This window comes from Psammomys obesus, unplaced genomic scaffold (assembly GCF_907164565.1).
Source record: "Psammomys obesus unplaced genomic scaffold, mPsaObe1.curated_primary_1811, whole genome shotgun sequence".
NCBI lineage: Eukaryota > Metazoa > Chordata > Mammalia > Rodentia > Muridae > Psammomys > Psammomys obesus.
In genome coordinates this window covers 9067098-9082622 of record NW_026595981.1, presented here as the reverse complement: position 1 = coordinate 9082622, position 15525 = coordinate 9067098, and the positions used below count along the sequence as shown (strand labels likewise).

The following is a 15525-nucleotide window of genomic DNA, read 5'->3' as shown; positions in this document are numbered from 1 at the left end:
GCTCCTGCTGGCCAGAGCTGGACTAGAGAGGGCAACAGATAAAGGCCTTCTAGCCTGAAGATAAATGGCTGCCTGCAGCCTGCTACAGTAACTTTAGGCCCCCAAGAAGAAGAGACAAAGGGTGCCCCTGTGACACTCACTGGAAAGATGAAGGCCCATCAGCAGCAGCCAGGCTGGTTCAAAGCCCCAGCTTAATTGTCAATTAAGTATGCATAAGGGAGACAAAGCCATGACAACCCCTGGCTGCATGCTGGTGTGTGATTGTGAAGGCAAAGAGGGGCAAGGCTGAAAACAGCTGATTCTGCTGAGTGTGTTTGTAGGGTACCTTGTAACCACCCAGCGGCTGACAGAGGCAAAGTGCTCCTCCTGCCATTTCTATTGTGTGGGACATTCCAGGAGCAGGGTCACACTGTGGTCATTGTGGGCAAGTGGGGTGCATGCAGCAGGCCTTGCTGGGAGAGAAGGGGCTTACATAGGAAAAGGAGGCTCAACTCTCCAGGGAGAGGGCTCTAGGGGAAGATTCCTCTCTCTGGTGCTGCCAGGCCTCCTGGCTCAGGTGCTGGGGTGTGCAGAAGAGACAGTGTAGAGCAGGGAGCTTGGAGCTTGAGGTCTTGTCCCTCCCTGGCTCAGCCTTAGAGACTGCCAGTGTTAGGGGCTGAGGAATAGTTCAGAGGGCGAAAAGTGCTTGCTATGCAAGCGTAGGGACCAGAGTTCAAAGCTCCAGCACCTATGTAAATGCTGGGCAGGCAAAGGTTTGTCTGTGATTCTGGTACACTGGGAGATGGATACATGGGGTCCTCAGAGGACAGTAGCTACCCAGAGTAATCAATTCAGTGAGCTCTGGGTTCAGGTAAGAGACCCTGCCCTAATACAGGAGAGCCATCAAGAAAGATGCTGGACATCAACCCCCTATTGCTCTACTAGCCTCCTTTGTACTGCATCCTTAGTGGCTTCCAGGGATGTCTAACCCTGTGGCTTAGGCAACACACACACATATGTGGGTATACATACACACATGTATGCATACACATACATGCACATGAAGAGCAAGAGAGAGTAAGCAGGACATAGGTAGGTAGGTAGATAGATAGATAGATAGATAGATAGATAGATAGATAGATAGATAGATAACCAGTGTTGACAATGAGTATTGGTTCCAAGTTTTAGGTTCCAAGTCAGCTATGCTTTTGGCATGGAATTGGGGAGGCCCCACTATAGGGAGGGTACAGCGAAGCTCTGCAGCCCAGAGCCCTCCTTGAGCACTGCTGTCTGCCTAGCCCTGGAGACAGTCTTAAAAGCCATCTTGGCAGCCTGAGAAGGGCATCTCGGGTTCTAATTCCAGTGCAGCAAAGGAAAGTAGCCACTTCTTTGCCAGTCCCAGGGTGTCAGCGCATCTCACTGCCTCTTAGGATTAATGTCCAAGTGTGTGAAATGAAAAGGAAAGCAGGTCCCCTTTGCCTGTCTTTGCTCCCAAGTGTTTATCCCCTGCAATACTGAGATGACGGGAATGATATCACTGTGGCTTACTGGGAAAGGTGGTATTTACGGGTCCACCCATTTAATCCTCGCATGCACCCAGCATCCAGCTGACACACAGGAAACTCAGAACTTACGTGAATTAGTCACATACGTCACCTGTCTACTTAGAACTGAAGTTCAAAATTACACTTGGAGAATCCAGTCCCTGACCGTGGGGCAAGGACTCCTTCATGGGCTTTGAGTGAAAATAAAGGCTTACATAGCCACTGAAAATATCCAGGGTCCCATAAGACTCCTCCTGAGATAGCTGTAGAATCTTTCTCTCTCCAGAAAAGCCTATGATGCTCCTTGAGATAGCCTGACCTCCATGTGGCTCTAGAGGCGCCATGCTGCTGAAAGGTCTTCCTGAACATAAGCCCTGAGAATGCAGAGCTACGTGTTCCAGAATTTTCCTTTTCCTCCCTCTTCTTTTTCTTTTAAGTGTAGGCTTGCTAGCCAGGCTTTCATCCCATCACTGAGCTACACCCCAGTTTATATTGCCAGGATTTGGTTAGGGCTTAATGCATATTTGTGTTACAAGAATCAGTAGACTCCATGTCTAATCATCACCATGTGAGTTTCCACAAATTATCTCTTTCTGGGCCTCAGTTTCTTCCTTTGAAGGCCTTCTGGGTTCTAGCCTTCCTATAATTTTTTTTATAAAGGTCTAGAGTTTAGAGGCAGCCCAGAGACTCCATTTTCAGTGGATCATATCCTTCTGAGACTCCCATCTGAGGCTGTCTCCTGCCCTTGTCCCTGCTTCTGGTCTGTTTCTAATATCTGGTTCTGCTGCCCTAGCTCTCTGGCTCTCTAGGCCAGGGCACAGAGGGCCTAAGCTAGCGACCCCTCAGTGACCTCAGCACAACCTCAGCTTGTCAGAAAGCTGCTGAGCCTTTGTTTAGCTTGCAGGCTCCCTGACTTTGGTGTGGAGATCACAGGTCCCAGCACAATGGCCATTGTCTTCTTCACAATGCTCCTTGCCTGGACCACGCCCCCCGCAGCTTCCAGATTCAATTCTGTGGATCACCATGGTGGGCAAATGCTCCAGCCCTGCTCAGGACAGGCCTACAGCATCCACCACCTACCGGCTGAACCATACCTCGTATTGTTGTTAGGGATAGGGTGGCCTGGACTCTGTCCTGGTAATTTGGATAACCCAACATGTGGGTCAGCTTGATGCTCTTGAGTGTTTCCCTTCAAAAAGTAGGTAAGGGGAGGAAGGGACTTCAGGGGACTGTAGAGTACAACAATAATGGCCTTTTCTTTCCCAAGCTTTCCCTCACATCAGAAAGACCCATGTATGCTATACATGGGTCCCAAACAACCATGGGTACCAAACATGGTTTCTTTCTGGTAAGCCAGCTTTCTTAGGAGAAGTAATTCCCAGGCAGACTCAGTGCTTGGCATACATGGCTCCTTCTCCACACAAAGATATAGGCGTCTATAGTGACACATTTAAACCCCATAGCAGAGACACTCTGATCTAGGGCAACATGGTATAAACTCTTTAGCCAACTCATCACAGAAGAGCTCAAGTGATGGACTCCATCTTGAGATAGCTCAGCAAAGCAGAGGCTGCCATCCAAGGGACCTTTCCTTAACTACCATTTGACCCCTGCTGAAACTGGAGAGTGCAGACAGGAGATGGCCTGGCACAGCAGAAGGTGGCCGGAACGCCATTTTCCATCCTAGTGGCCAGTGATAGATCACCGAGGTCTCCCTGACCTGACATCCAGAGATAGGCAGCCTTCTCTGGAGATGAACCGTGTGGCTGAGTCAGCAGCCACACAGAGAGAATGAAGACAGAGAAGAGAAGGGCAAAGGGCTCCTTGAGGGCCAGGCAGCTAAGCGAGCAGTGGGAGGAGACCTGACCAGAGGCACACCCTTTTTTTTTTTTTCTTCATGAGACTGTTCTGGCAATGGCAGGAAAGCAGATCTGTGGTCAGCCTTCCCAAAGTGTTCACTCCCCTGAAGCGCTCACTGTATAGACTGAGGCTGGCGAGGACAGTAACAGTCCCTTCCGACGCAGGGAGAACATGGCTTCTACGTACCTGACAGCTTGTTGGGTGGAGAGGAGCTGGGCTGGTGGTGAGGGGAGCCATGGGTGAGCAGGGGGTTCAGGTTGTGCGTCTGGTTGGAGCTATAGGCATCCATGGCCAGCTTCTGTCTGAATGCTTCTTCCTTCCGGCGGTTTGCAAACCAGTTATAGACACGGACTTCCGTGACCAAGTTGGAGCCTAGACCGTGGGCTTTGGAAGGGGAGACCCCTCGTTGCAAGCATTCTGCCCTGTAAAGAACGGAGGGGAGGCATGATGAGTGAGGGTGGCTGGGGATTGCGTGTGATGGGCCGTACACATGAGAGCATTGGCTGAAGGTCAGTGGGGGCTCTGGATAAGCTGGCCTATCCACAGAAAGGCCATCCAAATAGTATTTGAGAAGGCTGGAGGGAAGCTTTAGTACAGGTCCTGAGCAGGCTTTTTTTGCCTAGAAGGCAGATAATAGGCCCCTAAGTGACTCCTATTAGATGAATGGAAACCAAGGATAAGCAATTTCAAGAGAAAGCCTAGTGACAGGCCTCCTGACACCTTTCCTGCCTCACGGAAGGCAGAGTCCTTTCTTTGCTGGCTCTGTCTGAGTCTCTTCCAGGCATTGTGGGAGACACTGTGGGGCTTTGGGGACTTGGAACCCCCCCCCAAAAAATGGTACAAAGAATCCAGATTCCAAATTCCTACTCCAGTGCCAAGAAGGTAGAGGAGAGGGGCGGGTATCAAGAAGGGGGTGGGTCTCTCTGTTTGTAGGTACCAATGAAATCCCCATCCCACCCTGAGCTGTGCTCTTGGAGCTGAAGGCTCTCCTCAGCAGCTTGAAGACGTTGTGCCAAATCCATGCTGCTTTCCCGCCTGGCCTCCCTGGCTCTATGTTTTTACTGCCAAAGGCTGCTCAGCTTAGAGACATAGCAAGGACTCCACAGGCCTCTGCCAGAGCAAGGAGCAAATGTTGTAAAGAATCAATATTGTAAGAAAAGAGAATAGAGAAAGAATGATATATACACAGTTACAACACAAAAATGGAATCTGTTGAGTCAGGGTGGACAGAGTGGATCAAACAGATTTAACCAATTCATAATCTCCTGCCAAATGTCCTTGGTTGTTTGCTTGAGACAGGGTCTCACCAGAAGCCCAAATGGCCTCAAACTCTCGATTCACAGTCCTCTGTCTTCCCACTGCTGGGATTACAGGTGTGCCATTCATTCTCCTAAGAGCTGCCAGGCTCCAGATTCTTTCTTTCTTTCTGGTCTCATGAGGATACAATTAGTGGAGGCCGGGGCTAAGGAACAGTTTGGTACTGCCTGTATCGAGTGGAAACACACATCCCCGGCATCAGTCTTTATGTCAGAGCTTCTAGAATATCTCTCCTAAAATAACCACTGATAGGAATAATAATTTACTATCTCCCAGAGGTGAGATTCCATGATTGAAAAACAACAATGCTACGCAAGGCTTCTTAAATGCAGGGGTTCTTGGCACTTTTTCATCTTTTAAACATCCACTTATTTGTGTGTTGTGTGTGTGCATGCGTGCACGCATGCGTGGGTGCATGCGTGCATGTCACAGCATGTATGCTGAGTTTAGAGGACAATGTGCAAGATTTGGTTCTGTTTCCCTCAAGTGGATTCTGAGGATCAAACTCAGGCAGCCAGGCTTGGTACAAGTGCCTTAACCTTCTGATCCATCTTGCCCGTCTCCCTCGGAGCTTTTTCTTCTTTTTAATTTTATTTATTTTTATTTCACGGGCATCAGTTATCTTGTCTGCATGTGTCTGTGTCAGGGTGTTGGATCCTCTGGAACTGGAGTTACAGACAGTTGCGAGCTGTCATGTGGGTGCTGGGACTTGAACCCAGGCCCTCTGGAAGAGCAGCCAGTGCTCTTAAACACTGAGCCATCTCGCTGGGTCCCCTCGGAGCTTTTAAAATACTAAAATATGCTGTGACTCTCACCACGTGTCTCAAACCTATTTATTAGCAAACCAAACTTGGGGTTCTATAGAATACAGTTTGGGAGGCCCTGATTTAGCCACACTTAGTTGGATAACCTCTACCTCAACATCACAGGATGGAGGAGCCGAACCTTTGCCTGCCTGCTCCAGTAGGTTCCTGGTATTACCTGTTGCACTCCTCCACTAAGGCCTCCCTCTCTTCCTTGCTGGGATTCTTTTGCCGGTCGTAGGCCTGGTACAAAATTTGCTGGGATGCGGGCCCCCATTTGAACCGGTTGCGACGCATCTTCTTGTTGGTGGGCTCAGAGCAGGTGTCCTCAGACTGCCCAGGCCCCTGGTTCTGTTGACTGAACTCTGGAAAGAGAAACAGCAGCTGATCCTGACTGCTTTTGTCTGTCATATTTCCAGAGCTCTGGACTGTCTGGTTGAACTCTGAAAAGAGAAAGGAGTAGATTTGATAGAGCCTGTAGCCTTCACTCCATAGACAGATAGACAGACAGACAGACAGACAGATAGACGGACAGTCCTCAGGGATGGTCCTCAGGCCACCTTAGGGTTCCATATGCACTGGAGCCCATGGTGTTTTTTAGAAATCAGAGATGACCTCTGCTGGATGAAAAAGCAGGGTGCTGCTGCTTCCCTAGGATACTGGGAGGAAAATGCTAACTGCTCCCACTGTCCCAGGTGTTTTCACCCTTCATATTACTTGGCCTTCACAGCAACTCTTTACGTGCTGTTACTTGAGAGTAAAGGGAGAGACAAAGCCCCCTATTCAGGGGGGAAGGGTCAATGTCTCCTCCTCCTCCCTGTGGGTTCTGCTGAGGCATCTGTAGAGTCCCCTATGAGGAATAGCCGAAGCCCGTGAGGATAACGCCAAGTGCCTGGGATTCATTTGAGATTTTTCATTTGAAGTGAACAGATGTCATTTACAGCGCACAGGTAGTGGTCCGTCTCTCCAGTGTAACACGTCTACACGTAACCCTCACCTAACTCTCACAGCCTTTTTGCAGGAGGAGTATCATCCTTCCCAGCAACAGACAGAAACTCAAGTTCAGCGTGGTTAAGTGACCTATCCAAAGTCACACGGGCTTAGAACACCCTAATGTTCCTAGCCACTAGCTTATGAAAATCACCCCTAAACAACCCCCAAGCTCCCTAGATCCGACTTAGGTAGAGGAGGTTTTTGTTGCACGGACCCCCCAGTATGGAGGTGCCTCTTTTGGGAGACAGCAGCCTGCACAGGGTCTGATCCTAGAGTATTGTAGGCCAGTCAGGGCCGACAGCTTCCATGGACCTGGCCTGGCCACACCTAGTATTTGAAGAACTAGACTCCCACAGGTCCTCCGGCTGCCACCAATTCCCCTCTACTTTCTTTTAAATTAAATCAAACAGAAAACGTTTGATGTCCATAAAAATGACCTCAGGGGCTTGATTCAGTATGCCTCATCCAGGGCTTCAGAGCTAGTCAGCAAAGTTCTATGTGTATAGAGAAGCCCTTGAATAGTATCATTTATGATAACATTTTTTTCATAAAACTTTTGTGTATCATCATATTTTTCATCTCCTCTTTCTACTCAACCAAATAAAAGGTCTTTCTTTTATATATCGCCTTAATTTTTGTCCCATGCCGGTGTTGTCTTTTCTTTATCCTTGAGACAAATGCTATCTCCTCCCGTAAGGCTTCCAGGATTTCTCCAGGTGCTATAGCAATTGCTCTGCTGCCTGGTGCATGCCTTTCACAGGGCTTGGGAAACCACCGTCATGAATTTCTCCACTCCTTCAGGGGAGTGTGAGTCCCCAGAGGCAAGGGCTTATGTGCCCCACAGCCTAGCATAGTGCTTGGGACACGACAGGCACATATATGTTAATTATAGGAGGAGAAATATGTCCTCAAGTTCTGTCTCCTGAATCCTTAAACCAGTAACAACAATAACACCAAACAAAAATGTCCCTTGCAGACTGCTATCCACTTGGCCAATTGTCCCTTCTTAAGCATCCTGAGACTCTTTCTGGGACTTCCATCTTGTTACATGGTCCCGTGTCTTCTGTGCCTTCCTGTCTGACCTGGGGGAGCTGAATCACATCCAGACTGCTGAGCCAGGCTCAGGGTTGCTTGGGCTTTCAGACTGTGTCTCCTGAGGATGTTCTAGAGCTATGCAGGAACTTCAGAGCTGCTTCACATCAGGAGGTCAATTCCTTAAATATGACCACCATGGAGGAACCAACCCGTATATTAAAGGACTGGCCCACTACACAGCAAACAGCCCCATGGCATCTACTCTGTCCACACAGTGTGCCAACTCAAGGGTTAACCTCAGCCAGAGGTTAACAGAGGCATCATTTTGGAGTAGTGTATAGGAAACAAAACAAAACCAACAAAACCCAAGAGCAATTTTGAAACTGACTGTTCAGCAAGAGGGAAAAGAATTTCCTACCCAGAAAATGATGGAAATAAACATGTTGGCAAAGATGCAGAGGCTCACAGCCTAGAGAGAGAGAGAGAGAGGGAGAGGGAGAGAGAGAGAGAGAGAGAGAGAGAGAGAGAGAGAGAGAGAGACTTAGTTACTGGGAACAGTTCAGAGAGAGTGAGTTACTGTGGGTGGTGGCAATTGAAACAGTTCAGAGTGCGTGTGTGTGTGTGTGTGTGTGTGTGTGTGTGTGTGTTACTGGGGGCAGTGGCAACTGAAGCAGTTCAGAGAGAGAGAGAGAGAGTTACTGGGGGTGGTAGCAACTGAAACAGTTCTAGAGAATGGGCTGGGTCCAAACAGTCCAAGCAAGGTATGATCAGCTTGAGGTTCAAATTCCCCTCAACTTAAAGACCCAAGCCTCTCAGCATTCTGAAGAAGGAATCTTGGGACAGAAAGAAGGCCTTGGGTTAAGAGCTGAAATAAGCTGGGTATGGTGAGGCAGGTGGATCTCTGAGTTCAAGACAAGCTTGGTCTACAGAGTGATTCTAGGACAGCCAGGACTACAGAGAAAAACTCTGTCTCAAAAAAACCCCAAAACAACAGCAAAACAACTTGGAAGCGATAAGAACCAGGCACCCCACTATTAACATCATTACTGGGGTAACCGATGACATTCTAAGGGATCGGAGCTTTACATGCCAGGAGCACCTCAAAGATCATCTGGTAAGCTTGGTAGCTGTACAAAGTGTGTGGAACAACCTGTTTGTACAACACACAAAGCACAGGAGGGTGGATTGTGTAGGCAACTTCCTGCAAAATGGTTCACAATCTCTCCCTATTTTTTTTAAATAATTTCTTCCAACCTAAAAATATTTAATTAATATTAAATATATATCAAAAATATCATTTGGTCAGAGTTCCAAGTGCAGACACTTCGTGTCCTGCACCAGCAGGAAAGGGGGTCTTGACAAGATGGAGTCACTACCGAGCCCAAATTCTAATCACGGTGAAAGCGAGTGATCACTTTAAATCATTTCTAGACTTAGTCCTCCACCCCCCGAGCCTCCCCCCCTCCCCCCGCCACCACTTCCAAGGAATAGAGTCAGGTTCTGATTATCTGTACAAACACCTAAGCTATTTATACTTTCTCTAGAGGGGAGAAAAATAACAATAATGGTGATCGATATTGCTGACCACTATGTCATCTCTTCTTTGGAAACCCAGACCTGTGGTCACAGTGAAAGGGATGTCAGAAAGAAGGACTGAAAACATTCAGAGTAGACTGTATACTCTGAAGGGCTTTTCAGCATAACTGGCTGAGGAGCAAGGGACTGTGTGAGGGAGAAATGGTAGGAGGTACAGTGGCAACTGTAAGGCCAGATCTACCTGCCAAATTCTTACACTTGCCGACTACTTTAAAAAGCCTTCTTTGACGGAGGGGAAACTGAGGCAACCCATGATGTCAGTGTGAGGGTAAAAGTCACTGTAAGTTGAGACAGAGGCGGGGTTAAAACACTTACGTCGAAGGATCTCCCGTTGCTTTCTGACGTACCAGGTGTACAGGGCAGCGCGCTTCTGGGTCTTCATCGGGGTGCCCTTGTTGAGGTGCTGGGAGAGGTGGGATTGGTTCAGGCCTGTGACATCAACCACCTCCCTTTGGGGGATGTTGTGTTGCTGCATGTAGCCCTTGATCATTTTGGCAGCCCTCCAAGGGTCCTCACTAAACAGATAAGCAGATCATTAGATCATTTGCTGGTGGCAAATGCCCAGGAAAAAATTAGTCACCTGTAAGGGGCAAACCTCATCTTCCTATCTTTCTCTTCCTGCCCAAACTACCACCTTGAGAGAGGTGTAGGGAAAAGAGTAGCTCCCTCCCACCTCTCTCAGCACATAAAGCCACAGCTTTTCCTTCTGAGGCAGGCACTGAAGAATGCTCACCTTTAAGCCCACCCCCCAGTCCCCGATCCCCACTTCCCGGCACCCTAGGCCGTGCAAGAAAGAGCTCTTGCTTTATTCGGCTCTCCTTGGATTTCAAGAGGCTAAAAGGCAAGAGTCCCAGTGGAGAGTGGAGAGGCCAGGAGCCTGAGTTGGCTGATCTTACACGGAGCCAAATCAGTTTTTAAATTCACTCCATTTCAATCTAAACCTTGGCAACATTATTCTCTTTCTGAAAAGGAGGCCCAGTCTGTTAAAACAGGGCTGGGCCTGTGAGCCCACCTCGCAGGAAAGACAGCCTGTATGTTAAAATAAATAAATAAATAAATAAATAAATAAATAAATAAATAAATAAATAAATAAGTAAATAAATAAATATTTTTTTGTTTGATGTGTTTAGAAACCTCCAGCAACCAAACTGGGATATTTCATAAGCATGTGTATAGTTGTGATTCCTTTCATAGCCAAATATTACATTGGTTTTTTGGAGTTTTAGGAAAGTGTTTGCAAATATAATGGCAACACTCTCTGGGCTTGAAGAACCTGGACACTCACATTGCAGGTAGCTTTTTTTTTTTTTTTTTTAAATTATCCACAGCCCCGCCTCTAAAATAAAACCCATTGAGGAAGACTAATTTCAGTAAGACATTAATGATCCCAAATGCTCCGTCCGCTTGCCTGTATGGCTATATCTCTCTTGATATGGAAAGGCCACCTGGGAGGTAGCAGTCCTCCAGAATTTCGCGTTTGGACTGAAAATGTGGTCATGCCTCTCATTTCTCACAAACACAGGCACAACTTATCATTATAAACAAGACACAGGGGTGTCTCCCAGGCTTTCTAAATTTAGAATGTTTTCAACTTTGCTATCACTTTTTTTTTTTGTTTGCTAAAAAGATGACTTAGAATGAAAAAAAAATTGTCCTTGAAATTAAGAGATTAAGAAAGTAAAATGCACGGCACAGATCAAAGGTATTAAAGGAGTAATACAAGAAAGTACAAGATTTATTTAATGCAGTTACAAAAGCAATTATTCACTACAGGTTGAGATATATATATATATATATATATATATATATATATATATATATATATATAATATATTAGCGTGATAGGACATCAAAAAACAAAGAGAAAATTGGGTTCAAATGAAACAATAAAAATTGGTGTTAAAGCTGAGGCCAAATTGGATATAGCGGTAAAACAATTATTTTTCAATGGTGCCTGTAAAAATCAATTAATTTGTTTAACGTGTTAAAAATACTCCAACAATCAAGGTAGATATTTTACAGGATTTGACTTGTGGCTATTTCAGCAAGCCTTGGCTATTGGAATCGTGAGAAGCCGGGCTTTGAATGAGATGATTTTGAGAAAAGTAAATTCTCACATTAATCATACATAAGTTAACGAATTTTTCAAGCGTTTATAAAGGCACAGAAAGTAAAACAACGTAATCAAGTAGTAAGAACAGAAGCAGAGGAAACGCGTTCCTGTGTCAGACCTGGAGAATTCATAGTGAGAGGAGAAAAACACGGCCATCAACATTTCAGACATAACCACGTAAATACCGCCTAAAAGCTCATTGCTGGCTAACATTTCCACAGATATTTTTAGGGTGGAAAAACGTTCCTAACAGCTACGAACAATAAGCTTCAAAAGTCCGAGAAAACAGTATTTGGATTCTAAAAGTTAATACCGTATCGCTTTAACAGATCATTTGGCCATTTCTCCTTTGTTTGGCTTCTTTACCTGTTAATTCTACGTGCTTAAGAAACCTGGCGAAACGGTGTGTTTCTAGGTGTGAGTGGTTCTGCTAAAAGGGGGAAAATAACTCAGCAACGAGACGATTGAGGAAAAAGAAAAACTAAACAAAACAACGTCGAGACAAACCTTCAGGCTCGGAATTAAAAACAAAAACAAACTTTTGAATTAGGAGGTAAGATGGCGTAGTTGCACTTTTTTTTTTTTTTTTTTTTTCTCCTCCCTCTCTCTGACCCCAGAAGGTCCCACGTCTTCCCTAGGGGAGAGCTCTGGGGCCCCGATAAAGAGTTATTGGGAAAGAAAGTGTCCTCCCCGGGATTATAAACTGGCGATTGCGAGCAGCGCCCGGCCCGCGGGCAGCCAGCGCAGGTGTCAAGCGTAAACTCAGCGGCTCTGCTGCCCGGGAGCGGGGAAGCTCTGGGCCGCAGCCCGGGGGGAACCGGGAGCCGCGGTCCCCAGGCAGCGGCGGGTTCTCCCGGGCGCCCGGGGCCCAGCAGCGTCGGGGGCCGCAGCCCGGGAGCGCAGGGCGGCGCAGCCTTCGACCTTGCTGCGCGGCGGGCAAGCGATCGCTGGTGCAGCCCGGGCCCCGGCGTCCAGGCGCGCCGCGGGCGAGCGACCCTCCTCCCCCGCACACCTCTCCTTTCTCCCCGGCTGACCCGGGTGGGGAGGGGAAGGAAGAAGAGAGTGCCTGGTACCCCGCAGGCGGCCGAGCGGTGACCTGGGAACCGCCAGCACCCCCCCCCTTTTTTTTTTTTTTGAAAAATTACTTTAATAAAGTCGGGCGCTCCAGGCCCAGGGGGAGGGAGGGCGGCACCGGCTTGCGAGACGGACAAAAGCCTGGGGTGTGTCCTCGGTCCTCGGCTCCCCTCCTTCTGCTCCCCACCGGCTTTGGGGAGGGACGAGGGCCTGGGTCCTCCGAGCCCGGCAGCCTCTGCGCCCCGCGGGGCTTCCCGGAGGGGCGCGGGGCACCCGGGGGGCGCGCCCCGCAGCGCCGTGCGTGTGCCCTGCCAGCACCCCCTCCTGCGCTTGGATTTCCTTCCCTTTCTAAGCCCAGTTTACAACTTCGCCAATGAATAACCCGCCTCTCTTTTCAACCTAATCGCGCTCATTGTGTACTCTCTGTTGATGATTTATAGGAATAAATTAATAACGCCCCGACTCCACGTGCTGCCGTTTACGTTACACGGCCGCCGTGTCCAGCCCGGCGTGGGGACCGCCGTGGAGGGGCGCCCCAGGCCTCCCCGGGTTTCCCAAGTCGGCTCCGAGGCGAGCCGAACGGACGGCGGCTCGGGGCAGCCGGGAGGAAGGGCCTAGGCCCCGGGAGGGGGGGAGGGGGCTGGTGACGGGTCGCCGGGTCGCTGCGCCGGGCCCGGGACGACCTTCCCGCCCGCCTGCCCGTCCAGGAGCGCCGAGAAGCTGGGCTCCCCGTCGGTGCTACCCCTGACACCCATCCAGGCCCCTAAACCCGGCCGGACAGAAATCCGGCCGCGCGGAGGAACGGCCAGGGGAGAAACCCCGAGCGCGTGAATTCACAAAACAAAACAAATAAAAAAAAAAAACATTTTAGGAGGGTGAAAAATAAATACACAAATAAGTCCAGAAGTCCTCCGGATCGCCCCGGCTGGAGGGCAAGTCCCTCAGAGCGCAAATTCAAATGCAAGGTCACCTCCCACCCCAGGCGCGCGCGGCGGGAGGGGAGGCCGAGCCAGGCCGGGCCACCGCTCCGGGACTCGGCAACTCCGAAGCCGCAGGGCTTAAAGCGTCAGGGGCCGCGCGAGGGGGCTCCTTCCTGCAGCCAGGTGGCCCCCGGAGCGACGAGCCGTCGGAGCGAACCGCTCGGCTCCTTGGATAATTAGTAACTAGCTGTCAACGCGCAGGCACGGGCGACGGGGACCGGCGAGGGATCCCAGCCACCCGGGGGCCAGCCAGCCGGGCCCGGCTCCCCCGGGGGCTGCCGGGGTGTCGCCGGGAAGGGGCGCCCACGCCCACCTCCCCCAGGTTGGGGCCAGGTGCCCCGCCGACGGGAGGAGGGGGCGTCCCGGGCGCGCGCAGCCCACCTGGCCTTCCTCCCCCCCTTCACCCGTGGCTTCTTTCGCGCGGCGGGCGTGACCCTGCCGCGCGCTCCCCACTCCATAAATGCAAACCCGGAGCTCACGCCCGCGCCGCGGAGCTCTGCGAGAACCCCACCAAAGACCCCGCTCTTCCCAGACCGCAGCCGCAGAGCCAGGCCGCCAGGCCCTCTGCAGGGGACGGCGGGTTTCTGGGAGACGTGCGCGCGCCGCCCCGGGGGTTTTGGAAGTTGGTGGGAACAGGAGCCTCGGGTCCTCGGCGGGGAGAGGGGGTCGCGTCTGTTCCCCTGCACCCGCCGGCACCTCCAGTCATGTGACTCAAGGCTCCGCACCTTCGGTTCTGGCGCCCGGGTACCACCAACGAAGGTGCTTAGGTCCGGGGTGGCCGCCTTAGGTGGAGGCAGGGGAAGCCTCGGGCTCCGGGGGGCCCTGGGCCCCCGGGAGATGGTTCTCTCCCCGTGGGAGAGGAGCCCCGGATCGGGGCCCCCGCGGCGCCCACCTCGCTCGCCGCCTACCTGAGCATCCGGTCCACCTCGGCCCGCTGCTCCGCGGCCTCCTCCGTGTTGAGCGCCTGCAGCTCCTTGAGGATGGGAGGGGTGTCGTAGTCGTCGCCGTCCTCCGAGCCCTCGTCCCCAGACAGGCGGCCCTTGGCGTGGCCATTAGTGAGAGTGTGGAAAACCGGCTTGGTGTCCAGGTCCGCCCCGCTCCCGGGGGACAGGGGCAGCGACTCCAGTTTCACCCCAAAGTTCGGAGACGGCAGCAGCTCCTCCAAGGCCTGGATCAGCACTTCTTTGGTGACCCCGGAGCTCAGCAGGGCGCTCAGGAGTTCTCGCTGGAGCGACGTGAGCTTGGACACCATTTTCCAAGGACGGGGGTGGAAAGCCAAAGAAGGGGGTTGACGGGGCGGGTGGGTGTGAGAGAGGAGGGTGGAGGGGAGCTTTCAAGAGAACCCCCAAGTCCCGGAACCCCTCCACCCTTCAGCTTGCAGACACCTGCTACTCCCCCGGAGCCCCGGAGACTCCTCCGAGAGGAGTCAGAAAACTTCTAACTTGCCATGATCGCCACCATTAGGCCATATAAGATATGCAAATGAGGGGGAAGGGCTCGGCTTTCGGCAAGATGCAAATGGTGGTGGTGGGGGGGGGACCGAGAGAGTGGGAGAGCCAGAGGGACAGTCCAGGCGGGCCGGAGGCTCGGGCCGGGACCGGGACTCGCCGGGGCCCATTGTCCTCACGCTGGGGAGAGGGAGGGCTCCAGATCTCCTCTCCCGAGTCTGTTTATCAGCCAAACTTGAGGCGACCTTTGGACTTGTAGAGCAAGCGGCTTGCAGCCTGCGCTGCGTGGGGGTGGGTGGGGGGAACCTTTCCGCTGGCGGCGGGTTCGGCTTTAGTCCAGAAAGAAGAAACGGCGCTTCGGGGGTTCAGGTGAGAGAGCTGGAGAGAGTTGGGGTGCCTTGGAGAAGGAGGGTGTGGGGGGGAGGATGAGGAGAGCGGAGAGCCTCCGAGGTGTCCGCAGGTAACAAACTTGGAGATGCAGCGGGGGGTAGACGAGGATCCGATCCTTTGAGAATGGGGGCGGGGTGCGATTGTTACGCACTGGGGGGGGGACCCCGTTCGTTCGTTTATTATTTGCTTGTTTTTACCTGGTTGCTGCTCTTCAGGCCCTCCTCTGCCGCACTTGCCAGCGTGGGTTTGCAGGATTGCCGGCCGGGACGGCGCGGTGAGAGTCGAGTCGGAGCAGCCAGGGGCCTGGGGGACCCTTGAAAGGAGGCGCCGACTGATTCCCGGCCAGAGGGAGTAGCGAAAGTGGAGCTCGGCGGCGGCACGGCTGCCCCCCGC

The 15525-nt window shown here is 51.4% G+C and overlaps 1 protein-coding gene across 2 annotated transcripts in view; it reads right to left on the bottom strand.

Annotated features, from left to right (window-relative positions):
• The window catches only part of Hnf1b (HNF1 homeobox B), a 50717-nt gene extending 35789 nt beyond the window's left edge, over window positions 1–14928 (bottom strand). Inside the window, exons 1-4 of one of the 2 annotated variants that reach the window (XM_055620264.1) lie at window positions 14203–14928; window positions 9443–9642; window positions 5682–5946; window positions 3570–3805 (exon numbers count right to left, since the gene is read on the bottom strand). In XM_055620264.1, the coding sequence (XP_055476239.1) occupies window positions 3570–3805; window positions 5682–5946; window positions 9443–9642; window positions 14203–14546 (1045 nt within the window). In that variant the 5' untranslated portion in view covers window positions 14547–14928. The remainder of the gene's footprint in view (window positions 1–3569; window positions 3806–5681; window positions 5947–9442; window positions 9643–14202) is intronic. The other variant, XM_055620266.1, reaches the window with a different exon arrangement.
• Between the last annotated feature and the right edge of the window lie 597 nt (window positions 14929–15525).